Source organism: Podarcis raffonei, chromosome 8 (genome assembly GCF_027172205.1).
Source record: "Podarcis raffonei isolate rPodRaf1 chromosome 8, rPodRaf1.pri, whole genome shotgun sequence".
Lineage (NCBI taxonomy): Eukaryota > Metazoa > Chordata > Lepidosauria > Squamata > Lacertidae > Podarcis > Podarcis raffonei.
Genome location: NC_070609.1, coordinates 1,152,057 through 1,178,024, shown reverse-complemented (window position 1 = coordinate 1,178,024; position 25,968 = coordinate 1,152,057). Strand labels below are relative to the sequence as shown.

At 46.8% G+C, this 25,968-nt stretch overlaps 1 protein-coding gene across 1 annotated transcript; it reads left to right on the top strand.

The window, feature by feature from the left end:
• The first annotated feature begins 9,727 nt into the window (after window positions 1-9,727).
• LOC128420157 (zinc finger protein 345-like) lies at window positions 9,728-20,882 on the top strand. The gene is made up of 6 exons (XM_053401669.1): window positions 9,728-9,771; window positions 14,201-14,704; window positions 15,279-15,360; window positions 16,999-17,081; window positions 17,401-17,527; window positions 19,068-20,882. Exons 2-6 carry the CDS (start codon window positions 14,291-14,293, stop codon window positions 20,654-20,656), a joined length of 2,295 nt encoding a protein of 764 aa, XP_053257644.1. The 5' UTR covers window positions 9,728-9,771; window positions 14,201-14,290; the 3' UTR covers window positions 20,657-20,882.
• The last annotated feature ends 5,086 nt before the right edge of the window (window positions 20,883-25,968 follow it).

Genomic DNA, 25,968 nt, shown 5'->3' with positions numbered 1-25,968 from the left:
TGAACTTCAATTCAGGAACCAAGTAAACATTGTTTATTGTCAAGTCCAGACTCTTAAGATAGACAGTCCCCACGCCGGCTGCTTCTAGCTCCTGACCGTTGGACTGTGTCACAGTGAAGCTTTGCTTCTTAAACGTTGAAAAGAGTTCTCTGTGTGGGGACATATGAACCGTCGCTGCAGTGTCGATAATAAACGCGTTCCCAACATCTGGCGTGGTTCCTTTCGCCATCAAAGCCTTTGCAGGTTCCACCATAGGCTTGGTACGACCTTTGCCTGACGCCTCAGGCTTTGCTGAGCGGCCCTTCGCTCCTTTTGGCTGACGTGGCTTCTTACAGCTCCGCTGAAGATGCCCAGCCTGTCTACAAGTGTAACACTGCACAGCATTCAAAGCTACAGCATCTTTTCCAGTAGCCTCATCGGTGGGGGAATTAGAACTCCGTTCCTCCCTCCCCCTGTCCTTTACTTCCAGTGCAGCATGCCGGCTGTGTTCATCTAGAACCACGGCATTCAGGGGCACTCCCCCCTTCTTGGCATCCATGCTGAATCCAAGGGTCAGCTTTGCACTCAATCTCAAGCCAGCTTTCACTTTCCAAGCCAGTAAACTCCCAAAAGTCTTTGTTTACTGCTTCACTGGCAGGCAAACCTTTGGGTTGTTTTTTCAAAACCCTTGCACAGCTGCGCAGATACACTTTCGATTTCCCAGGCTCCTTTTAGCCCACTCAGTAACTGGCAGACGTTGCCTAGCAACCTGCTCAGGACGGAACTCCTTATCTAAACCACAGGAATTCCTGGTATGCAAGCTTGCTCTTTCAGAGCTGTTTTTCTTACGCAGCTTGTGAACCAGAAAATAAATCTTTCTGCGTTCATTCTCTCTTGCCCGAAATGCAGCATACCTTTTTTCAGGCTCCGTTGCCTTGAAACACACTCCTCTCGGTGTCCAGCTGTCTGTTTCAGCTTCTGGCTGCAGGCAGACGCTTTCTTTATCTCCTTAGGTGCAGAGGATGGCAACGATTCATCGACCTCTCACCTCTCATGCAGATTCTCATAGATCAGATAAACCATCCTCTGCTACCAGTTGTCGGAACTCAAGCCAAAAGTCAGAGCACAGCCTCCAGCTTAGCTCTTAGTCCAGAGGAATTTGGCCACCCTCCAGGTGCCCGGCTTGATTCCTTATGACCTCCCGTGCCAGCGACTCCCGGCAAGATCAAAGGAGGTCTCCAATCGGCGATTCTCCTCAACGTGAAGGAGAACACACCACTCCCCCCCACTCCTCTCCCAGGGAGGGGGAGAGAGACAGACAGAAATATATTTACATGTCTTTATTCCTGTCTTTCACCAGTACAGAGAAAACATGTCTGCACACTCTGCTTCCCACTGCAGAGAGAGAATAAACTCCACCCATGTACTTCCAGTACAGGGTCATGTGCTGCTCTGAGGTAACATCCGGCTCTCAGAGCACTTTACAAACAGTCCCAGTTTCCCACGGGACAATCCAATAACATCCTCATCCTGTTTACCATTCCAGCCACCTGGTGCTTGCTTCTGCATTGGTCCTTTTTCGTAACAAATTCATCACCCATCCTGAGACCCTCAGAAGAAGATTCAGGAGGGGCCTGGGCCCCTGACCAGCTACGTGGCTGGATGGTCCTTTCCACCATTCAAGAGGCGAGTCCCTCCATCCGACCAGGGAGGGTGTTGCTTTACTTGCCAACAAGCAGGACACACACGCCTGTTTGTTGGCATCAGGCTGCAAGAAGCTCAGGGGAAGTGGATGGTTGGGGCACCTAGGAGAATATCCTACACTGCATCTAGGAGAATATCCTACGCTGCATCAAGGATTCCCTGCCTGAGCTGCTTCAGGTCGTGGCGGATGTTCTCCTGGAGACACCTAGCTTGGTTGTCCTAGGGGATTTTAGCATCCATGCCGACATGACCTTACAAGGGGCCGCTCGGGACTTCGTGGAAAGCATGGCCTCCATGGGGCTGTCCCTGAATACGTCTGGCCCAATCCATAGCCGCGGACATGCCTTGGACCTGGTGTTTACCTCTATGGATGTTGGTTATCTGACACTAAGTAAAAGCGAAACGAAAGAAGTGCCATGGTCAGATCACTTCCTGGTGCAACTGGACTTCTCAGAAAGTGGTCTATTTCATCTCTATTTTATTCCTGACTGTACACTGTACAAAAACATGTCTGCTCACTCAGAATCCTCCGAGCAACTGAAAAAGTCCTCCTGGACACAAACAACAGGAAGGTCTCATATTACACAGAGTACATAACCCTGAGAATCGCCTGGAACATCCTGTCCCACGCTTAGACCCATCATGTGATGTAAACATCGAACTGCTTGTTCACAGCTGCGTAGTACTCATATCATAACAACCCAGCAGCTGCATGTGGAGGAGCGGAGACGCGAACCCGGTTCCCCAGATTATGAGACTACCGCTCTTAACCACTACAAGACACTGCCTCTCAAACAGCAGCAGGAGACTTTTTCAGGTGGTTCACAATTTAGCGGAACCACCTGCGACATCAGGGCCCAGTATGGGCAACATGATCTCCTGCAATGATTTTGCAAAGTTTTTTTGCAGATAAAGTCACTCAGATTTGAGAAGAGGTAGACTCCACCGTGGGAGCAGGGCCGGGGCAGGAGAATGCTAGAGTCCTCTCTAGTCAAATTGCGTGGGATCAATTCCAATCGGTTACCTCCGAGGATGTGGACAGGCTGCTTGGACAAGTGAAGCCAACCGCCTGTCTCCTGGATCCTTGCCCATCCTGGCTAATAAAAGCGAGCCGGGAAGGGCTGGGTGATGGGCTCTGCGGGGTGGTGAATGCTTCCCTCCGTGAGGGAGCCTTCCCAGACCCGCTGAAAGAGGCAGTTATTAAATCGCTTCTTTAAAAGAATCCTCCGGAAAAACAATCTCTCAAAGGACCTGTTGATGGCATTCTACCATTGCACTGTGGAGAGCGTACTAACTTATGGTCTGTGTGTGTGGTTTGGGAGCTGCACGGCCAGGGAAAAAACAATGCTATCCAGGGTTGTAAAGACTGCAGAGAGAATTATTGGGCGCACTCTCCCCACCTTAGATCAAATCTATGCTGCCAGGTGCCATAAGAAAGCGGCAGAGATAGCACATGATAGTACGCACCCCGGAAGGCAGCTTCTGCCTTCTGGAAGAAGGTCCAGGGTTATAAAGGCCAGGACTAGCCGCCTGAAAAACAGTTTCTACGCTAATGCAATTCTGGTTCTAAACGCAGCATAAGGGGTCCCTGTAAAATACTCTGTAGAGTATTTTAAAATGGGGTTTTAGAGTTTTTAGGGTTTTTTGAATGTTTTATGTAGTTTTTATGTAGTTTTATGTAGTTTTTCAATTTCATTGTTCCGCAAGGGACAATGACAATAAAGATATTGTATCGTATCGTAAAAACCATCTTTAGATGCGGCCACGATGGCCAACTATCGCCCAGTCTCAAATCTTCCATTCTTGGGCAAGGTGATTGAGCGAGTGGTTGCTGAACAACTCCAGGCATGCCTGGAAGAAGCGGACCATTTGGATCCCTTCCAGTCGGGATTCAGGCCTCATCATGGGACTGAAACTGCCTTGGTCGCACTGGTCGATGATCTCCGGCGGGCTAGGGACAAAGGTGAGAGCTGTTTCCTAGTTCTGCTGGATCTCTCAGCAGCGTTTGATACCATCGACCATAACATCCTTCTGGACCGTCTTGAGGGGCTGGGAGCTGGGGGCACTGTCATACAGTGGTTCCGCTCCTTCCTCCTGGGCCGTGTTCAGAAAGTGGTGGTGGGGGATGAGTTTTCAGACCCCTGGGCTCTCACTTGTGGGGTGCCTCAGGGTTCTGTCCTCTCCCCCATGCTTTTCAACATTTACATGCATCCGCTGGGAGAGATCATCAGGGGGTTTGGGCTGGGTGTCCACCAGTATGCGGATGATACCCAGCTCTACCTCTCTTTCAAATCAGAACCAGTAAAGGCGGTGAAGGTCCTGTGTGAGTGTCTGGAGGCGGTTGGAGGATGGATGGCGGCTAACAGATTGAGATTGAATCCTGACAAACAGAAGTACTGTTTTTGGGGGACAGGAGGCAGGCAGGTGTGGAGGACTCCCTGGTCCTGAATGGGGCAACTGTGCCCCTGAAGGACCGGGTGTGCAGCCTGGGAGTCATTTTGGACTCACAGCTGTCCATGGAGGCACAGGTCCATTCTGTGTCCAGGGCAGCTGTTTACCAGCTCCATCTGGTACGCAGGATGAGACCCTATCTGCCTGCAGACTGTCTCGCCAGAGTGGTGCATGCTCTGGTTATCTCCTGCTTGGACTACTGCAATGTGCTCTATGTGGGGCTACCTTTGAAGGTGACCTGGAAACTACAACTAATCCAGAATGTGGCAGCCAGACTGGTGACTGGGAGCGGCCACTGAGACCATATAACACCAGTCTTGAAAGACCTACATTGGCTTCCAGTACGTTTCCGAGCACAATTCAGAGTGTTGGTGCTGACCTTGAAAGCCCTAAATGGCCTCAGCCCAGTGTACCTGAAGGAGCGTCTCCACCCCCATCATTCTACCCGGACACTGAGGTCCAGCGCCGAGGGCCTTCTGGCTGAGGGCCTTCTCCGTGGTAGAACACCCTCCCAGCAGATGTCAAAGAGAACAACAACTACCAGACTTTTAGAAGACATCTGAAGGCAGCCCTGTTTAGGGAAGCTTTAAATATTTGATGTATTACAGTATTTTAATATTTTTTTGGAAGCCGCCCAGAGTGGCTGGGGAGGCCCAGCCAGATGGGCGGGGGTATAAATAATAAATTATTATTATTATTTGTCAGGGGCTCAGGAGCAGAAGCGCAGGGGAGAGAGGAAATGGAGAGCGAAGGGGAGGAATCCGAGGGCAGCGTAGGAGAGTATGACGGTGACCCGAGAGATTCCATGAGCTTCTCCAGCGAATCAGAGGATTCCCAGAAGGGGGCGCCGATGGTCAGGGCAAGGGGGGTCCCAGGGGGGACGCACCAGAAACAAGGGGCCAGCGGGGACTCCCAAAGCAGCAGCGGGGGATCAGGACCAGCTTCCCCACCAGAGCGTAGTGGGGGGGAAGAGTCACATGTGTCAGGACCAGCGTCTCCTCCAGCGGGGAGAGAAGATGAGTCAGGGTTGACCACGCCTCCATCGGAAAGTGGGGAAACGGAGGGGAGGTCAGTTCCAGCTAGCCTCCCCGAAGGGGGGAGCAGTGACAGCAGCAGTGCAAAGGTCAGGAGGAAGGTTGCAGGCTGGGCGCGCGCGCCAAGTTCAAAAGTACAGGCGTGCGGGACAGCAGGAAACCCGGATTGGGAACCAGGTCCTAAAGCCCGCCGGAGGGAGGGGGAAGATTCAGGGGACTCAGCGTCAGAAGAGTCTAGGAAGGGCGAGACCCCGACGGGCAGGCGGAACCAGAGGAGGAAAGAGCAGAGGAAGAGGTGGAGCAAGGCTAGAGTCTTAAACTGGTGTCAGGGGGGAGGAGATTCAGACGGAGCTTCAGCGGTCTACAGTTTGAGACGTAGCGCTGCACGCTGCGGCTGTGAAAGTGAAACTGAACTTCAATAAAGACTTTTATACTTAACAACGAAGTGGCGTTGGTCCTTTGTGAGCTGGGACCTCGGGCAGCGCTGACATTATTATTACACCCAAAGACACCCCATGTGGTTTAGCAGGCAGACTAAGAGCCCTGGAGCTGGAGGAGGGAGACCTGGGCCCAGTTCCCCCCATGGCTAGGAGCTTTGGAGGGAGGTGGGGAAGATGGGGAGTGAGAGGAGCTGGTTCTGGGTGGAAAGATCCACTCTGAGGAAAAGATCACCAGCTAGAGAAAGGAGTCTCTGAGCCTAGTGGGAAGGACAGTGTGTGGAGTCCTGGGAGAGTAAATCAGGCCAGGAATGAACTGGGAGGCTGAGCCAGGAGGAGGAGGAGCTGGAAAGAGACCGGCTGCTGAGCTCTCATCCCAGTCAGGAGGGGAGAGATCCTTCTAGAAAGAGAAGACTCCCAAACCAGAGATCCCTTGGGTCTTTGGCTTGGAGTACCTCGGGAGTAGGGTAAGTGGCAGAAAGTGCAACCTTGTTAAGAGCCAAAGTCTTAAGTGTGAAACAACTGATTAGTAAGTTTTACCTCACGCGAAGAACAAATCGTGAAGCTGAGGCTCCAATACTTTGGCCACCTCATGAGAAGAGAAGACTCCCTGGAGAAGACCCTGATGTTGGGAAAGATGGAGGGCACAAGGAGAAGGGGACGACAGAGGACGAGATGGTTGGACAGTGTTCTCAAGCTACCAGCATGAGTTTGACCAAACTGCGGGAGGCAGTGGAAGACAGGAGGGCCTGGCGTGCTCTGGTCCAGGGGGTCACAAAGAGGCGGACACGACTAAATGACTAAATGACGACGACCTCACGCGAGTCCCCCACAAGATAATCTGAGGTAGTTGGAGGGCATTTGTGGAAATTGTGTTCTGTGAGGTGGGTGCACTATATTTAGGAGAGAGAACGGGCCCAAGGCTGCCGGGGGGGGGGGGGAAGAGCCCTTGCGTCATCGCATATTAATTGGGGGCAGAGGTGGGATAGGAAGGTAAAACCCACACAGATCCTATTTAGTTTTGAGCCGACTGGCAGACTTAAACATTCATGAGGAAAACTGGGTGCTGCACTTACGCCCACAGATATGTGGAATTTTGAGTGAAATATACTCAGATCTCAGAGAGGATGAAACCTCTGATTCCCTCACATTTAAAGAGAGAGTGAAAGTGCGCTTTGGACTGACTGCAGAACAAAGCCCAAAAGCCTTTCGTGAAATTAAAAGGAAACCAGGAGAGACTTAGGCCCAACTGGGCAGCCAAATTGACAAAGCTCTGGACAGATGGGAGGAAAGTTAGATGAGCTCAAACAGCTCATCAGTTTAGAGCAATGTTTTCAAGAGGTTCCTGCTCATTTAGGCTGAAAACAGTAACTGAAGTCTCTACCTTGGGAGATGAAATCAAAGGAGACTTAGGGGGAGCAGTAATGCTCAGTCCCTTCAAGAAAAAGTAACCCAGGGAGGAAGTGGGGTCTCAAAACGACAGCCCTGAAGGGCAGGCCCAAGGGTGCCGGGGGGGGGGGAAGAGCCGTGATACGAAGTAAAATCCCACACACCAACGTACCCAGAGACACAGAACAACCAGTTTAATAAAGGAGTGAAGATCTTTGATTAAAAAGAGAAAAAATTCCTGTCAGAAAATGACCAGCAAGCGCCAAGCCAGAGAGACTCAGGATGACCCAGCTGCTGCGCCTGAGGAGAATCCTAATATATTGAGTTAGAGATGATGAGGCTAAGATTGGAATTGTCTAAGGTGGAAGCAGAGAAAGAAAGAGAAGAGGCCAGAATGGCAGCTGCCCTTCATCTAGCAGAGAGAGAGGGAGGGAGGGAGGGAGAGAGAGAGAGAGAGAGAGAGAGAGAGAGAGAGAGAGAGAAAGAGAGAGAGAGATGAGCCCAAGAAGAAAGAGACAGGCAGGCCAAGATGGCCCATGAAAAAGAGATGTTTCCTTTAAAAATGGAGGAGATTAAGGCGAGGGCAGAACTGCCGCAAGCAATGTTGGGGGTGGAGATTTTACCTCAGCAAATGTAAAGTATGTACAGTGGTACCTCAGGTTACAGACGCTTCAGGTTACAGACTCCGCTAACCCAGAAATAGTACCTCGGGTTAAGAACTTTGCTTCAGGATGAGAACAGAAATCATGTTCCGGCGGCACATGAACAGTTTCAGGAGGCCCCAGAACAGTTTCAGGTTACGAACGGACTTCCAGAGCGAATTAAGTACTTAACCCGAGGTACCACTGTAAAAGGTGATGGTGTGCAGGCCTAATGGTCAAAGCTTAAAAAGGCCAGTTTTCAAAATGAGGCAAGTCAAATATTTCGGTCCCGTCCCAAGGGGTGGAAATCTACAACCTGATTGGAGCAAGGCAAAGGTCCTTCAAGAGGGGCCTGGACCCTCCACAGAAAGAGAAAGAAGAGCTTTTCTGGGGGGAGTGGGGTATTGTCCTCCATTTATTCCTCCTTTTAGCCCCCATGCTGCTCCTTGACATGACTGGGAGAAGAAAGACCAGCCAGACAAGAGCATTTGGAGGGACCAGTGCCAGGCAGCGTTGGGACATTTAAAAACAGCCCTAGATCCGGGGTCAGCAAGCTTTTCCAGCCAGGGGCCAGTCCACCGTCCCTCAGACCATGTGGGGGCCGGACTATATTTTTTGGGGGAAATGAATGAATTCCTATTCCCCCTCAAATAACCCAGAGATGCATTTTAAGTAAAAGGACACATTCTGCTCATGTAAAAACACGCTGATTCCCGGACCGTCCGGGGGCCGGATTGAGAAGGCGATTGGGCCACATCCGGCCCCCGGGCCTTAGGTTGCCTCCCCTGGCCTAGATGGACCTTGGGGTCCCTAACAACTTTAGGATTCTGTTCTTCATTTTGGAAGGCGGACAAGGAGCAAGAGCAACCTGCCTTCACAAGGAAGAGGACGGAGTCTTCATCTCCTTGGTTGCCCTTCTCTGGGAGGGTGGGCAGATTGTGAGGAGCAAAAACGAGGACGCGATGATGACTCTCACTTTCAATACTCCTACTATAGGTAGGCTAGAGAAGCTGTGAGATGTTTTGCTGAGGGGGGCTGGAGAAGAGAAGAGGAACGCAAGTCTTCCACCCCCAGTTATGTCTCCTCCAGAACGTCTGGCCAGAGACATTTTGACAAAAAAATCCACCTGGACAGAAATTTTACCCCTGAAAAAGAGGACGTGTCCTGGAAAAAGAGGACACATGGCAACCCTTCTTCTCTGGCGTCCCTCGTAGCCGAGTAAGACTGTCTTCCCTAAACACGGTTTCAACCATGAGGCCCTCAGTGACTGTGGGGGCCAATTCTGGATCCAGGCGTCCTTCCTTGCCTGGTTGAAGGAGCTGTGAAGACACGCTGATTCCAGAGGATGAGGAGCGTCAAACACACCGTTTCATCCACACGGGTCTGGCCCCCGGTGTTGGCAACCCAAGTCCAAATCCAATTCCAACATTTATGAAATTGAGGTATTTTACGGGGCTTGGGCACCCACAAACTTATAACAATGTCACCAGAGGGGGAATAAAAGGCTTCCTAGGAAAACCCCCTTGGCTGCTCCTGTGTTGCTTCCAAGGCGACTTCGCTAACAGAGAAGAACATAGGATCTTGATGGCTGAAATACAGACACAAAGCAGCAGATGGGACAACACAGAATGGCCCCCCCAGCCATGTCTGGCAATGTCTCCCCCCTCCAGCCCCCCCGGGACCCCCTCTTGCTGGGACAGGGCTCTCTGCCCCGCAGGCCCCCCAGAGGCCCCCAAGAGAGACTCGCCCCCCCCCGGAGAAGAGACACCCCGGGTCCCCCATCTGGCCCCCCCAAAGACCCCCCTCTCCCCCGCCCAGACGCCCCTTCGCAGCCCCAGGCAGAGAGACGGGCTCCTCCTCCCGGACACGGGTTCCCCCTTCACACGCACACGCGCCCAGTCCCGGGTTCTGGGTCCGGCTCCCTCCCTGCCCCCCCCCCGGAAGGGGAAGCTCTGCGCCTGCGCGACGCCCCGGGCTCCTCCGCAGGGAGAGAGAAGGGTTAAGGGGAGCCGAGCTGGCTTCCTAGAGAGGACAGGAAAGGAAGGCGGGCCGCTCCTCCTCCTCCTCCTCTGGCCGGAAGGGACGTCAGAGGGTCTCCTGGGCCAGAGCGGCCTCGCCTTCGCCTGCCGGGCTCTGGTGGGTCTCCTCTCGGGGGAAGCCTGGGGAACTCCCTGCCCCGGGAGGCGGGAAAAGAGGCTGGGGGTCCGGGAGGGAGCAGAGGGACCTCAGGCCCTGGCCAGGGAGGTGGGACTGGAAGACAGTGAGGAGGGAGAAGGACATTAGGAGGGACATAATTATGAGGGAGAAGGACATTAGGAGGGACATAATTATGAGGGAGAAGGATATTAAGAGGGACATAATTGTGAGGGAGAAGTGTATTAAGAGGGACATAATTATGAGGGAGAAGGACATTAGGAGGGACATAATTATGAGGGAGAAGGATATTAAGAGGGACATAATTGTGAGGGAGAAGTGTATTAAGAGGGACATAATTATGAGGGAGAAGGACATTAGGAGGGACATTATTATGAGGGAGAAGTATATTAAGAGGGACATTATTATGAGGGAGAAGGACATTAAGAGGGACATTATTATGAGGGAGAAGTATATTAAGAGGGACATAATTGTGAGGGAGAAGTATATTAAGAGGGACATAATTATGAGGGAGAAGTGTATTAAGAGGGACATTATTATGAGGGAGAAGTGTATTAAGAGGGACATTATTATGAGGGAGAAGTGTATTAAGAGGGACATTATTATGAGGGAGAAGGACATTAAGAGGGACATTATTATGAGGGAGAAGTGTATTAAGAGGGACATTATTATGAGGGAGAAGTATATTAAGAGGGACATTATTATGAGGGAGAAGGACATTAAGAGGGACATTATTATGAGGGAGAAGTGTATTAAGAGGGACATTATTATGAGGGAGAAGTATATTAAGAGGGACATAATTATGAGGGAGAAGTGTATTAAGAGGGACATTATTATGAGGGAGAAGTATATTAAGAGGGACATTATTATGAGGGAGAAGGACATTAAGAGGGACATTATTATGAGGGAGAAGTGTATTAAGAGGGACATTATTATGAGGGAGAAGTATATTAAGAGGGACATAATTATGAGGGAGAAGTGTATTAAGAGGGACATTCTTATGAGGGAGAAGGACATTAAGAGGGACATTATTATGAGGGAGAAGGACATTAAGAGGGACATGAGGGAGAAGTGTATTAAGAGGGACATTATTATGAGGGAGAAGGACATTAGGAGGGACATTATTATGAGGGAGAAGGACATTAGGAGGGACATTATTATGAGGGAGAAGGACATTAGGAGGGACATAATTATGAGGGAGAAGGACATTAGGAGGGACATTATTATGAGGGAGAAGGACATTAGGAGGGACATTATTATGAGGGAGAAGTATATTAAGAGGGACATAATTGTGAGGGAGAAGTATATTAAGAGGGACATAATTATGAGGGAGAAGGACATTAGGAGGGACATTATTATGAGGGAGAAGTGTATTAAGAGGGACATTATTATGAGGGAGAAGTGTATTAAGAGGGACATTATTATGAGGGAGAAGGACATTAAGAGGGACATTATTATGAGGGAGAAGTGTATTAAGAGGGACATTATTATGAGGGAGAAGTATATTAAGAGGGACATTATTATGAGGGAGAAGGACATTAAGAGGGACATTATTATGAGGGAGAAGTGTATTAAGAGGGACATTATTATGAGGGAGAAGTGTATTAAGAGGGACATTATTATGAGGGAGAAGGACATTAAGAGGGACATTATTATGAGGGAGAAGTATATTAAGAGGGACATAATTGTGAGGGAGAAGTATATTAAGAGGGACATAATTATGAGGGAGAAGGACATTAGGAGGGACATTATTATGAGGGAGAAGTGTATTAAGAGGGACATTATTATGAGGGAGAAGTGTATTAAGAGGGACATTATTATGAGGGAGAAGGACATTAAGAGGGACATTATTATGAGGGAGAAGTGTATTAAGAGGGACATTATTATGAGGGAGAAGTATATTAAGAGGGACATTATTATGAGGGAGAAGGACATTAAGAGGGACATTATTATGAGGGAGAAGTGTATTAAGAGGGACATTATTATGAGGGAGAAGTGTATTAAGAGGGACATTATTATGAGGGAGAAGGACATTAAGAGGGACATTATTATGAGGGAGAAGTGTATTAAGAGGGACATTATTATGAGGGAGAAGTATATTAAGAGGGACATTATTATGAGGGAGAAGGACATTAAGAGGGACATTATTATGAGGGAGAAGTGTATTAAGAGGGACATTATTATGAGGGAGAAGTATATTAAGAGGGACATAATTATGAGGGAGAAGTGTATTAAGAGGGACATTCTTATGAGGGAGAAGGACATTAAGAGGGACATTATTATGAGGGAGAAGGACATTAAGAGGGACATGAGGGAGAAGTGTATTAAGAGGGACATTATTATGAGGGAGAAGTGTATTAAGAGGGACATTATTATGAGGGAGAAGTGTATTAAGAGGGACATTATTATGAGGGAGAAGGACATTAGGAGGGACATAATTATGAGGGAGAAGGACATTAGGAGGGACATAATTATGAGGGAGAAGGACATTAGGAGGGACATTATTTATGAGGGAGAAGTGTATTAAGAGGGACATTATTATGAGGGAGAAGTGTATTAAGAGGGACATTATTATGAGGGAGAAGGACATTAAGAGGGACATTATTATGAGGGAGAAGTGTATTAAGAGGGACATTATTCTGAGGGAGAAGTATATTAAGAGGGACATTATTATGAGGGAGAAGGACATTAAGAGGGACATTATTATGAGGGAGAAGTGTATTAAGAGGGACATTATTATGAGGGAGAAGTATATTAAGAGGGACATAATTATGAGGGAGAAGTGTATTAAGAGGGACATTCTTATGAGGGAGAAGGACATTAAGAGGGACATTATTATGAGGGAGAAGGACATTAAGAGGGACATGAGGGAGAAGTGTATTAAGAGGGACATTATTATGAGGGAGAAGGACATTAGGAGGGACATTATTATGAGGGAGAAGGACATTAGGAGGGACATTATTATGAGGGAGAAGGACATTAGGAGGGACATAATTATGAGGGAGAAGGACATTAGGAGGGACATAATTATGAGGGAGAAGGACATTAGGAGGGACATTATTTATGAGGGAGAAGTGTATTAAGAGGGACATTATTATGAGGGAGAAGTGTATTAAGAGGGACATTATTATGAGGGAGAAGGACATTAAGAGGGACATTATTATGAGGGAGAAGTGTATTAAGAGGGACATTATTCTGAGGGAGAAGTATATTAAGAGGGACATTATTATGAGGGAGAAGGACATTAAGAGGGACATTATTATGAGGGAGAAGTGTATTAAGAGGGACATTATTATGAGGGAGAAGTGTATTAAGAGGGACATTATTATGAGGGAGAAGGACATTAAGAGGGACATTATTATGAGGGAGAAGTGTATTAAGAGGGACATTATTATGAGGGAGAAGTATATTAAGAGGGACATTATTATGAGGGAGAAGGACATTAAGAGGGACATTATTATGAGGGAGAAGTGTATTAAGAGGGACATTATTATGAGGGAGAAGTATATTAAGAGGGACATAATTATGAGGGAGAAGTGTATTAAGAGGGACATTCTTATGAGGGAGAAGGACATTAAGAGGGACATTATTATGAGGGAGAAGTGTATTAAGAGGGACATTATTATGAGGGAGAAGTATATTAAGAGGGACATAATTATGAGGGAGAAGTGTATTAAGAGGGACATTCTTATGAGGGAGAAGTACATTAGGAGGGAAAGACCATGAAGGAGAAGTACAGTAATACCCCGGGAGGCGGGAAGAGAGGCTGGGGGTCCGGGAGGGAGCAGAGGGACCTCAGGCCCTGGCCAGGGAGGTGGGACTGGAAGACAGTTAGGAGGGAGAAGGACATTAGGAGGAACATTATTATGAGGGAGAAGGACATTAAGAGGAACATGAGGGAGAAGTATATTAAGAGGGACATTATTATGAGGGAGAAGTATATTAGGAGGGAAATACCATGAAGATGACGCTTCCCTTCTCTCTCTGTTAACAAATCTCTGTATGTCAGCCATTTTCCCTCCCTAATTCATAGTCCAGTTTCCGAGTCGTCTTCCAGGGCAGTTCCACCCAGAGGGCCTTGCCACTGTCCCATCGGAAGTCCCGAAGGGACGGTGGCTGGAGCTAGACATGGGCCCTGCTGCTCACCAAGCCACCCAAGCAGATATGGCTGGGTTGGGGCAAAGCTCTGGACTATGAAGTGGGGTTGGGAGAAACCTTGCCTTGGCTCCAGATTACACTCACTTGTCATTCACAGTTATGACTTCTCCCTCCCCCTTTTCCACCCCAGGCAGCTTGGAGTCTGAGCTGTGGTGCAATCCAGCCCTGGTTCCTAGCAAGACTCAGCCACGCTTCCTCAGGAAACATTCTTCTTCTCCTCATCTTATAAGAGAAGAATGTGTTTGATTCATAGGATTTGCTGCACCTTGCATTAGTACCCACAGAACTTGGCAGAGGACCAAGGGGCTCCTTCCAATCTCTTGGAGACCTCCAGAGAGCCCAGATGGATGAGCAAGACTCAGCTGGCCCTGAAGCAGGAAGAGGCCATGCCATAGAAACTGAGAGCAATGGGGGATTCCATGAAGACGCCGTGCAGAAGATCCTGGATGAGGAGGACACCCCTTGCTCAGAGGTGCAGAGCCAGCAGCTCAGGCAGTTCTGCTACCAGGAGGCCAAAGGACCCCGAGAGGTTTGCAGCCAATTCTACCACCTTTGCCGTCTATGGCTGAAGCCAGAAAGGCACACGAAATCTCAGATGTTGGACCTGGTGATCTTGGAGCAGTTCCTGGCTGTCCTTCCTCTGGAGGTGGAGAGCTGGGTGAGGGAATGCGGAGCGGAGACCACTTCCCAGGCAGTGGCCCTGGCCGAAGGTTTCCTCCTGAGTCAGGCAGAGGAGAGGAAGGAGGCAGAGCAGCAGGTGAGAGAGACTTTCCTCTGGATACTCCCAAGGGGCTCCAAAGAGGAGGGAGAGTATTCCCAAATCATTTCCTAATGGCCCATCCTTTTTTGGAAAGCATATTATTATTATTATTTATGACACCCATGTGGCTGGGTGCCTTCAAGCACATATAAAAGCATAAGAAGGCATCAGATGTCTTCTAAAAGTTATGCAGTTTTTTATCTCCTTCTCACCTGATGGGAGGGCATTCCCCAGGGTGGGTGCCACTGCGGAGAAGGTCTTCTGCCTGGTTCCCTGTAACTTCACTTACCACAGTGAGGGAATCAGCAGAAGACCCTCGGAACTGGACCTCAGTTCATGGGTATAGTGGGCCTTTGAGGCCAACACTTTGAATTGTGCTGGGAAACGTTCTGGGAGCCAGTGAAGATCCTTGAGGACCAATGTTTCATGGTCCTGGCAGCCAACCCCAGACACCAGTCTAGCAGAAGCAGGAAGCAGCTTTCACCTCTGTCCCCCGAAAGCGCTTGCCTCTGCCATTCCTTCTCTAACCCTTCTCTCCATTCTCTGTTTTGAATCCTTGTTGCTCTTTCAGAGGAAGGATCTTTTGGCAGAAATGGGTCTTGATTCTTCTGAGGCAGAGAAGACTCCGCTGGACGCCAGAGTGAGGCCTCTGGGTAAGGAGGAAGGAGTGTTTTCTCCCCCGTTTTGTCACATTCTCTTGGTTTTGAAACTAATCTCTGAGTTCTTTGCATCTTTTGGGGGAAGACACCTGGAGCCCAGAGCTCGGGGGGGGGGAGGTGTATTTTTGCACAACTATTATATGAAATGGGTACAAATGTCCACATGTACTCAGCAGGGGAGACATTTACGATAGTAATTTGATTAGTTTACAATCACAGTCCAATAATAGCCTCCTTATAACAATGCGAAATTACAATACAATTACTAATACCAATCTTATACAAAATTATATAATATAGGCGGCCCCCACATGCTAAAACCGATGGTTTGATGATTTTCTTGATTTCTCCATTCCAAAATCTTATTAATTTCAATTACACTCCTGTCAAGATAACAATCCTTTATACAACAACTGCAGTATTAATGACTTCCATTCGTATGGAAACATCAAATAATATATAAAACTACAAGTGAGGCACTCCAGTGATATCCTTACTCTTCCCGTGTGTGGCAATCTTTCTGTTCATGATATTTCTTCCTGTCCTTGTAAAATGTTCTGTCTATCTTTTCCTGGTTGTTGCTGTTCTCCACCATTCCTTGGGTGGAGCAAATATCCCCTTGTGGTTTCAGAAATTCTCCATCGCTCTGCCCTGTCCTTCGTTGTTTGGCAACTTTAACAGCAGCTTCAAAAATCACAGTCCAAATAAATAACCTCTTTTTGCCATTTTTCTTCTCCGCCTGGGAAAGAGAGGGATCTGTCAGAACTGCAAATGACTCAGTAATGAACCTTATCAGCTCCCTCACAACTTTCAGATTCCTTACATCCCTCTGTCTGGCCTAAGATAAATGCGCATTTATCCAATTAGATTAAATTCCAAGTCCTTTTAGCATTAATCAGTTCAGTCTGTATATAATAAAGGACGGGGAAGAGTCAGCTCTAATTTTCCATCGTAAACATTTTGCAAAATAGAGCTTCCCTCCCTTTTTCCTTTTTGTTTTTACACACACAGTTCCATTTGATGTTATATTCCATATAGGCAATCCAGTTTCATCCCTGCTCACCTGTACATATATATTTTGAACTAGTATCCAATGGCGGACTGCCAATTCATTAGTGTAGAGAATAAAGCTTTATATAAAGAATCCGTAGGCTCCCCTCCCCCACACCGTCTTTTGCACCAAATGAAGTCTTCTCTCAGATTCAAACCTTAAAGACCTTGCAGCTGGTTCAGTTCTGCAGTTTATGATCTCATCTCTTCCAGCAACGCCTGTACGTTAGTCCAAATTGAGCTCTGATTGACAGGAGAACCTCTGCTTCTTAATGGCAGCGAAGGAGGGTTTTCGGCAGACGAAGGGCTTTTGCACTCAGCGCCTCCCTGCCTCCCGCAATCCATGCCGGAGCCGGAGCCTGGTACTGAGACAAACTGGGAGTGAAGCCCGTTCCCCCCTGTCCCTGGGGGCAACTTGCAAGGAGAATTACCCTCAGTCATCCTTGTTTTTCATTTGCCAACGATCTCCCGCTGCCTCCATTAAAGCAGAGCGGAACCGGAAGCTAGCAGGGGAGACTTTGACAAGCTGCATCTGTACTTAGAGATGCACTTACAGTTTCCCACTTACATTTTCTCTCCCAGGAGACGGAATGATGCCACCAAGACCTGCTCCTTCATCTTTTCATGGTGGTGGAGGGGAGGCAGCAGCTGTGGACCCAGATCAGGTAGGGGGAAGGAGCCTTGTGGGGAAGGAGCGCTGGGATGCAGACTGGCTGGACACAGTTGGATGCAGAGGAATGGTGGGAGGAGCCAGAGAAGAGGGAGCCGACTGGGAGGAGGAGGAGGAGGAGGTGTCTGAAGCTGGAGAGGGAAGAGGGCTCAGGGAGCAGAGGGAGTCTGTGGCAGAGAGCAGCCCAGACTCCGAGGCAGAAGCTGCAGCAGGAGAGAGGGATGAGGAAGGCAGAGAGGGGTCTGGCCGCTGTAGAAAACAACAGAGCCAAGTGAATGTTCTCTAAGAGGACAGCCTTTTTCCTTTTCTGTTAGGGTCCAGTGTGCTTTGAAGATGTGGCTGTCCATTTCACAGACGAGGAGTGGGCGTTGCTGGATCCTGACCAGAGAGCTCTCCATAAGGAAGTCATGGAGGAGAGTCGTGGGATCTTGGACTCTCTCGGTAAGGCTCCCTATTGGATCATCCTATCTGTTTTGTAATGCAAGACATCTCTCTATGTGACGAACCTCTGATATTTTGATGAGGCTCAACAGCGCCACCCACAGCACCTGGGATGTTAACATTCCCACAGCAAACCTTGGATGGATGGCTATTGATTGTTTTCCCTGTGAATATTCTTCTTTCAATTCTGCCGTTTAAAACCATGATCAGGCTGTCTGAAGTGCCCAGGCCTTCTTAAAAGTAGGATTCAGAGTGATTTGGGATGTTGAAGTAGCTTCAGTCAAGTTTCCTGCTTTTGTTCTTGCTTCTGTCTCTCTCTGGTTGACCAAAGAGTCGCTTGACATTGGAGATGGCACAGATTCCACGACTGAACCAAACAAACTCCATCCCAAAACAGAGCCAGGCTTTTTGAATCTCAGGCAGTGAACCCTGTAGTAACAATAATGATAATTTTATTATTTTTACCCAACATCAAACATTAAAAACTTCCCAATACAGAGGTGCCTTCAGAAGTCCTCTAAAAGTTGCATAGTTATTTCCTTGACATCTGATGGGGGGGGCGTTCCACAGGGTGGGTTCCCCTATCGAGAAGGCCCCCTGCCTCGTCCCCTGTAACTTCTCACAAAAATGTAACATTTAAGTACAGTGGTACTTCGGGTTAAGAACTTAATTCGTTCCGTAGGTCCGTTCTTGACCTGAAACTGTTCTTAACCTGAAGCACCACTTTAGCTAATGGGGCCTCCTGCTGCCGCTGCACTGCCAGAGCACAATTTCTCTTCTCATCCTGAAGCAAAGTTCTTAACCCAAGGTACCATTTCTAGGTTAGCGGAGTCTGTAACCTGAAGTGTATGTAACCTGCTGTACGACTGTAAGGAAACTTGAATAATAATAATAATACTGATATGACACGTTTCTGTTGCATTCTGTGATGTCAAGAATTTAAGAAAACATCCAAATTGGTTTAAGGTGATGCATATCATCATTAAATTTTTAGCCGCTAAAGAAATTTAAATTTGGTAGCTGATACATACATTTATTCAATATACAAAATGTGTTTTTCAGCACACAGAAGTTCATTCCCCTACTCTTACATCGCCCACCACAAGGTAGCTGACTATGACCAAGTCAGTCCAGAGTCAACGTTCCCAAATATTTCTCAAGCTCTTAAAATTTGTTTAGATTTATTACTGCATACTGAACAACTTACATATTGAATATATCTTAATTTTAACAGGGAACCTTTCCTCATTGGCCACCTTTTTCAATAAAAGCACATTTTATTTATGAAGACAGTACAGATGCATATTTAAATTTGAACAAAATGACGTTACCAGGTTAAGCTGTACTTTTAAACACCTGAGAGAGAAAACATCTAATATTCAACATGATTTGTATACGAAACTAGACATTTTTACAGAACAAAAGGAACGTTATAACATCTAACTCCCTTCAGTTCTTCCTCTGTCCCAAGCATTAATTAGCATTGTTCCATAATTTGGGAGTGCACTTCTTCCGAGACTCTAATTTGTTTGCCTCTTAGTTTCAGGTGGTGATGAATTGGAAATGAAGAACAAGGGAGACTACAACGAAATCCACACAGTGGAGGAGCCATATGAGGATTCAGACTGTGGAGAGAGCTTCACTCAGAGCTCCCATTCCACTTCCCATCACATAATTCATACAGGGGAGAAACCATATCACTACTTCAGTCACAGCCACGATCTCACTTCCCATCGTAGAATTCATACAGGGGAACAACCGTATCAGTGCATGGAATGTGGAAAGAGCTTCAGTCGGAGTGCCCATCTCACTTACCATCAAAGGATTCATACAGGGGAGAAACCCTTTCAGTGTGTGGAATGTGGAAAGAGCTTCATTCGGAGTGCCGATCTCACTTCCCATCAAAGGATTCATACAGGGGAGAAACCCTATCAGTGCGTGGAATGTGGAAAGAGCTTCAGTCAGAGCTCCCATCTCACTTCCCATCAAAGGATTCATACAGGGGAGAAACCATATCACTGCTTGGAGTGTGGAAAGAGCTTCAGTCACAGGCACGATCTCACTTCCCATCATAGAATTCATACAGGGGAAAAACCATATCAGTGCCTGGAATGTGGAAAGAGCTTCAATCGGAGTGCCCATCTCACTTTCCATCGAAGGATTCATACAGGGGAGAAACCCTATCAGTGCGTGGAATGTGGAAAGAGCTTCAGTCAGAGCTCCCATCTCACTTCCCACCAAAGGATTCATACAGGGGAGAAACCCTATCAGTGCGTGGAATGTGGAAAGAGCTTCAGTCAAAGCTACAATCTCACTTGCCATCGTAAAATTCATACAGGGGAGAAACCATATCACTGCTTCAGTAACAGCCATGATCTCACTTCCCATCGTAGAATTCATACAGGGGAGAAACCCTATCAGTGCGTGGAATGTGGAAAGAGCTTCAGTCGGAGTGCCCATCTCACTTCCCATCAAAGGATTCATACAGGGGAGAAACCCTATCAGTGCCTGGAATGTGGAAAGAGCTTCAATCAGAGGTCCCATCTCACTTCCCATCAAAGGATTCATACAGGGGAGAAACCCTGTCAGTGCCTGGAATGTGGAAAGAGCTTCAGGACGAGGTCCGAACTCACTTCCCATCAAAGGATTCATACAGGGGAGAAACCCTATCAGTGCGTGGAATGTGGAAAGAGCTTCAGGAAGAGCTCTGATCTCACTTCCCATCGTAGAATTCATACGGGGGAGAAACCATATCACTGCTTGGAGTGTGGAAAGAGCTTCAGTCACAGCCACGATCTCACTTCCCATCGTAGAATTCATACAGAGGGAAAACCCTATCAGTGCGTAGAATGTAGAAAGAGCTTCAATCGGAGGGACCATCTCACTTCCCATCAAAGGATTCATACAGGGGAGAAACCCTATCAGTGCATTGAATGTGGAAAGAGCTTCATTCAGAGGGCCCATCTCACTTCCCATCAAAGGATTCATACAGGGGAGAAACCCTATCAGTGCGTGGAATGTGGAAAGACCTTCAGTCAGGGCTCCCATCTCACTTCCCATCAAAGGATTCATAAAGGGGAGAACCCTATCAGTGCGTGGAATGTGGAAAGAGCTTCACCTGGAAAATAAGCTTCACATCCCATCAAAGTATTCATTCAGGGGAAAACCCCTATCAGTGTCTGGAATGTGGAAAGAGCTTCAGTAAGAGCTCCCATCTCACTTCCCATCAAAGGATTCATACAGGCGAGAAACCATATCACTGCTTCAGTCACAGCCATGATCTCACTTCCCATCGTAGAATTCATACAGGGGAAAAACCCTATCAGTGCCTGGAATGTGGAAAGAGCTTCAGTCAGAGCCACCATCTCACTTCCCATCAAAGGAATCATACAGGAGAGAATCCTGTCAGTGCCTGGAATGTGGAAAGAGCTTCACCTGGAAAGTAAGCGTCACATCCCATCAAAGAATTCATACAGGGGAAAACCTTATCAGTGTCTGAAATGTGGAAAGAGCTTCAACAGGAACGAAAGTCTCACAGCCCATCACAAAATACGTACAGGGGAGAAACCCTCAGAACCCTCACACGACTCAGAATCCGACCGGGAGGACGTGCACTGAATGCAGCAGCGCACATAAGCTGCACGCCCACCACGATAGCCTTGTCCGGAAGACGGGAACTGCGAAAGTTGCAGGGAGAGCCACGAGCAGAGTACTTGCCATTTCCGCAACGAAGAATGCCGACAATGCAGAAAAGTGGGACACATCGCCCTGGTGTGCCGTGCCGGCCCTACCCAAAGCCTCGAACAAGATGGCCGACCCAAGAGTCCCAGGCCCTGTGGTCTGACACACCAAGGCAACTCGACAAAGATAACAGACTGTCAGGTATACCAGTTGCCTCATTCTAATGCATTCTAATAAATGAAGAGATAGAATGGAAGATAAAATGGTTGAGACATAGAAATTTTGAATTTGCAAATAAACCTGGCAAACTTCTGGCCTAGCAATTAAAGAAGAAAAAGGAAGATAGAATTAGCAATAAAATTAAAATTGAAGACAAATGGATTCAAGAACCGAAGGAAATTAGTAAAAACTTTGCTAGTTTTTTCGGAAAACTATATAAAGAAGGTCCAGAGACTCTAGAAAAAATAATTGATTATTTGGGCAAAAATAAACTACCAATAATACCTAAGGAAAAAACTGAAATCTTGAATTCACCAATAACAGCTATGGAGGTGCAACAAGCTATACAGAGATCAAAATTAGGAAAGACACCGGGCCCAGATGGCCTCCCAGCTAATTACTATAAAAAGTTAGAACAAGCATTATTTCTTCCCATGAAAGACCTAATGAATAATATTTTGGCAAATGGAAAGCTACCGAAAACCTGGAAGGACAGCTTTATTACTCTTATCCACAAACAGGGAACAGATGCCACAAACATGGCCAATTACAGACCCATTGCACTGCTAAATAACGATTACAAGATATTCGCAGACATTCTTGCAAATAGATTAAAAATGGTGCTGAAAGAGATAATTCATAAAGATCAAACCGGATTTCTTCCCGGACGATTTATGCAATCCAATATTAGATGTGTGATTAATGTATTAGAATATTTGGATATTAAAATTGATAAACCAGCAGCTATTATGTTGGTGGACGCTGAAAAGGCTTTTGACAATGTGTCCTGGAAGTTTATGGAAAAATTAATGGAAGAAATCGGACTGGGAGAAAATATTTGTAAAGGAATAAATGCCATCTATTCGGAACAATATGCAAAATTGATCATCAATGGCAGAATTACTGAGGAGTGCAAAATAAACAAGGGAACCAGACAGGGCTGCCCACTGTCACCACTGATATTTATCTTGGTGATGGAAGTCTTGAACAATCAAATAAGAAAGGATCAGCTTGTTAAAGGCATCACTCTGGGAAACAAAACATATAAAATTAAAGCTTTTGCGGACGATTTACTTGTTATGACTGAAAACCCTAAAGAAAGTCTGAAAAGAGTGCTGGAATTGATTAAAGAGTTTGGAGAAGTGACAGGCTTTAAGCTGAATATAACAAAAACAAAAATGCTTGTTAAAAATGTAACCACAGAAGAAAAGGACGACTTAGAAAAAATATTGGGCCTGAAAATCTCTTCAAAAGCGAAATACTTGGGTATTTGGATCACCCCCAAGAACATAAACTTATTTCAGGATAATTACACCAAAACTTGGTTAAAGATTAGAAAAAACTTGGTAACCTGGAGTAAACTAAAATTAACATTTCTGGGTAGGATTTCCATTATAAAGATGAATGTGCTTCCAAAATTAATCTTTTTGTTTCAAATGATCCCAATACTGGGTGAAGCAGGTTTCCAAATTCCTGTGGGAAGGGAAGAAACCTAGGATTAAACACCTGATCTTAATAGACATAAAAGAGAGAGGAGGCTTTTCCCTACCCGACCTAAAACTTTACTATGAGGCAGCCTGTTTCACCTGGCTAAAAGATTGGTGCACGCTGCAGGATCCGGACCTCTTGGACCTGGAAGGTTTTGACAACCGTTGGGGATGGCATGCCTACCTAATATATGGAAAAGCGAAAATTCATAAAAAATTTACCAACCATATAATAAGAAAGTCACTCTTTGCTGTATGGGAAAAATATAAAGACCTGATGGAGCCTAAAGTCCCGTGGTGGACTTCTCCAGTAGAAGCCATAGCAGTAAAACGGAAAAATACTCAGGAAAGCTGGCCAACATATAAAATACTTCTAAAAAATGAAGATAACCAAATAAAATTAAAAAACTTTGAGGAAATAAGAGAACACATTTCAGACTGGTTCCAATACCATCAGCTATTTGAAAAATTTAAATCTGACAAACAAAAGGGGTTCTCAACAGAAACTTCCCGATTTGAATCTGATCTTGTAAATTCTAAAAGAAAAACTCTTTCCAAAACTTATCGACTCCTCCTTGACTGGACAGTCAAGGAGGAGGAGGTAACAGTGGCAATGGTGAGGTGGTCCCAGGATTTTGGCCATTCAATAACCATGGCCCAATGGGAAAATTTATGGAAGAACAATTGGAAATTCACAAATTGTTACACGATTAGAGAGAACTTTCAAAAAATGCAACATCGATGGTATCTAACACCATGTTAACTTTCAAAAATGTATAAAAATGTGTCAAGTAATTGTTGGAGATGTGGAGACTCAGGAACATTCTACCATATGTGGTGGTTATGTAAGAAAATACAGATATTCTGGAAGAGTATACATGCAGAACTGCAAAAAATGCTAATAAAAAACCAGAGGCCTACCTCCTGGGAATAACAGATTTGGATATTCCACAAAAGAGGAAGGGTATCTTTTATATGCGACGGCGGCAGCAAGAGTTTTGATCGCAGCAAAATGGAAGAGTAATGAAATCCCCTCTATACAAGATTGGATCCAAAAGCTGACAGAATATGCTGAATTAGATGGTTTATCAGAAAAAATAAAGAATAAATCAAAACAGGAATTTGTTTCTAAATGGGAAGTTTTCAAAGAATATCTGAAAAATAATTATAGTAGTTTAAATTCTGTTGCAGCATTCGAGGAACTTCAGTAATAGTTGTAAGGTAGATATAAGAAATTAGATTTATTGAGAATAAGTTTAATTATGAAAAAAATGTGTACTGGCAATAAGTAATATGAATTTGAAATTTGGAATAGACGGGAGGTTGGGTCTTTAGTGTTAAGACCAATAGATGTTTTATTGTTTGCTAAGAAAATTAAGTGTCTATGGTTATTTTTGTAATTTGTGTGTAATTTGGTATTTTTGTTTGTTTGTTTTTCTTGTTGTATAAATAAAATAAATTTTTAATTAAAAAATAAAATAAAATAAATGCAGAAACCATTTACATTGAGGCACAGATAGAGGCAGCCCCGTGCCGCCTGGAGCTTGATACAGGCTCAACCCTGTCCATAATTTTGGCATGGACATTAAAGAAATTGTGTCCCAGTGGCGGCTCCAAGTTTGGCCAGCCCCATACACCCTCCGGGAGACTTCCACAAATGCAAGGTCCCCACGATGGGGGTGGGAACCTTCAATGTACAATATTGAGGGTGGAAGTGGCGGTTGGACTTGATCGTGGTCAAGGGGTGCTACGTTAGCTTACTGGGGTTGGCGTGATTTGGGCCACTGGGGCTAGTCATCACTGGGGTAAACTGCACCAGCTCCCACGTGGAAGTGGACGCCATGTGCAAAGAGTTTCCAGAGGTTTTCGATGGGGCATTGGGATGATATACTGCCCCCCCATTGGCCTACAACTAGACCCCGCCATACGACCCATCAGGTTCAAGGCCCACCAGGTCCCGTTCACCCTCAAAGCCCCGCATTGACGAGGAATTAGACTGGCTTGTGGAGCAAGGAGTGCTCTAGCCCGTGCCTAATGCCCCCTGAGAAACCCCAATCATCACACCCGTCAAGCCCAATGGATCAGTCCACATCTGTGCAGACTACAAATGTAACAAGGCCCTTACGGCTCATGCATACCCGGTGTCAATGGTCAGCCATGTCCTCGCCACCCTGGCGGGGTCTAAGAGTCCACCTGATTGGGGACAAGGTGAGGACTATTTGCGACGCCCCTGCACCTAAGGGTAAGGCAGAACTCCAAGCCTTCTTGGGACTATTGAACTTCCAGTTGATTCCTCGGGGGAAACTGCAAGGAGGGCTGGAGAGAGGAATGCCAAGGGGATAGCAGAAGGGTGAGGCCCATAGAGCAGAAGGAGCGGGTAAGGGAGGCAGAACTAGGAAGTCCAGAAGTGACCGAGGCCGAGCAGCCACAGGAACCAGAACCACAACCGAGTGGACCAGCGGCGTCCAACCCAACGACCCTGTCACAACCGGCAGCCCTGGAACAAGAGCCAGAACCAGGAACCCCTACTGAGAGACACCCAAGACCACAAGGCATACGTAGGTGACCGGCATACTTCAACAAGTAGGAATGCTAACCTTCTGGGCACAGCGGGAACGTAGAGGGGAGGGGGCTTATGTACTAAGCTTGGAGCCTAGAACAAAGGGCAAGTAGGATCCTAGAATGCAACAAATGATTGGCCTGCAGGAAAAGACCAATCAGGCTCCAGGAGGGAAGCAGAATCAGCCCTGGCTCCTGAGAGAGAGAGAGAGAGAGAGAAGGGAGCAGGGCGAGCTCCGCTTTGCAAGGGCTCAGAGGGAGGGACCCCCAAAGTCATCTAGCCCATCCCCGGCCCGGAAGAAATCTTCTGCCCAGCCTGGGGCTTGAACCCAGGGGCCTGAGATCAAAGAGACTCGTGCTCTACCCACTGAGCTCTCCTGCCTTCTTCAGGTTCATTTCTGGATGTCCGCGATGCACGTGGCTCCTCCTGGAACAGCCTCAGAAAGAGAGAATGTGAGCTTGGTTTGCTCCACCTTGCAAGGGTTAAAAAAAACT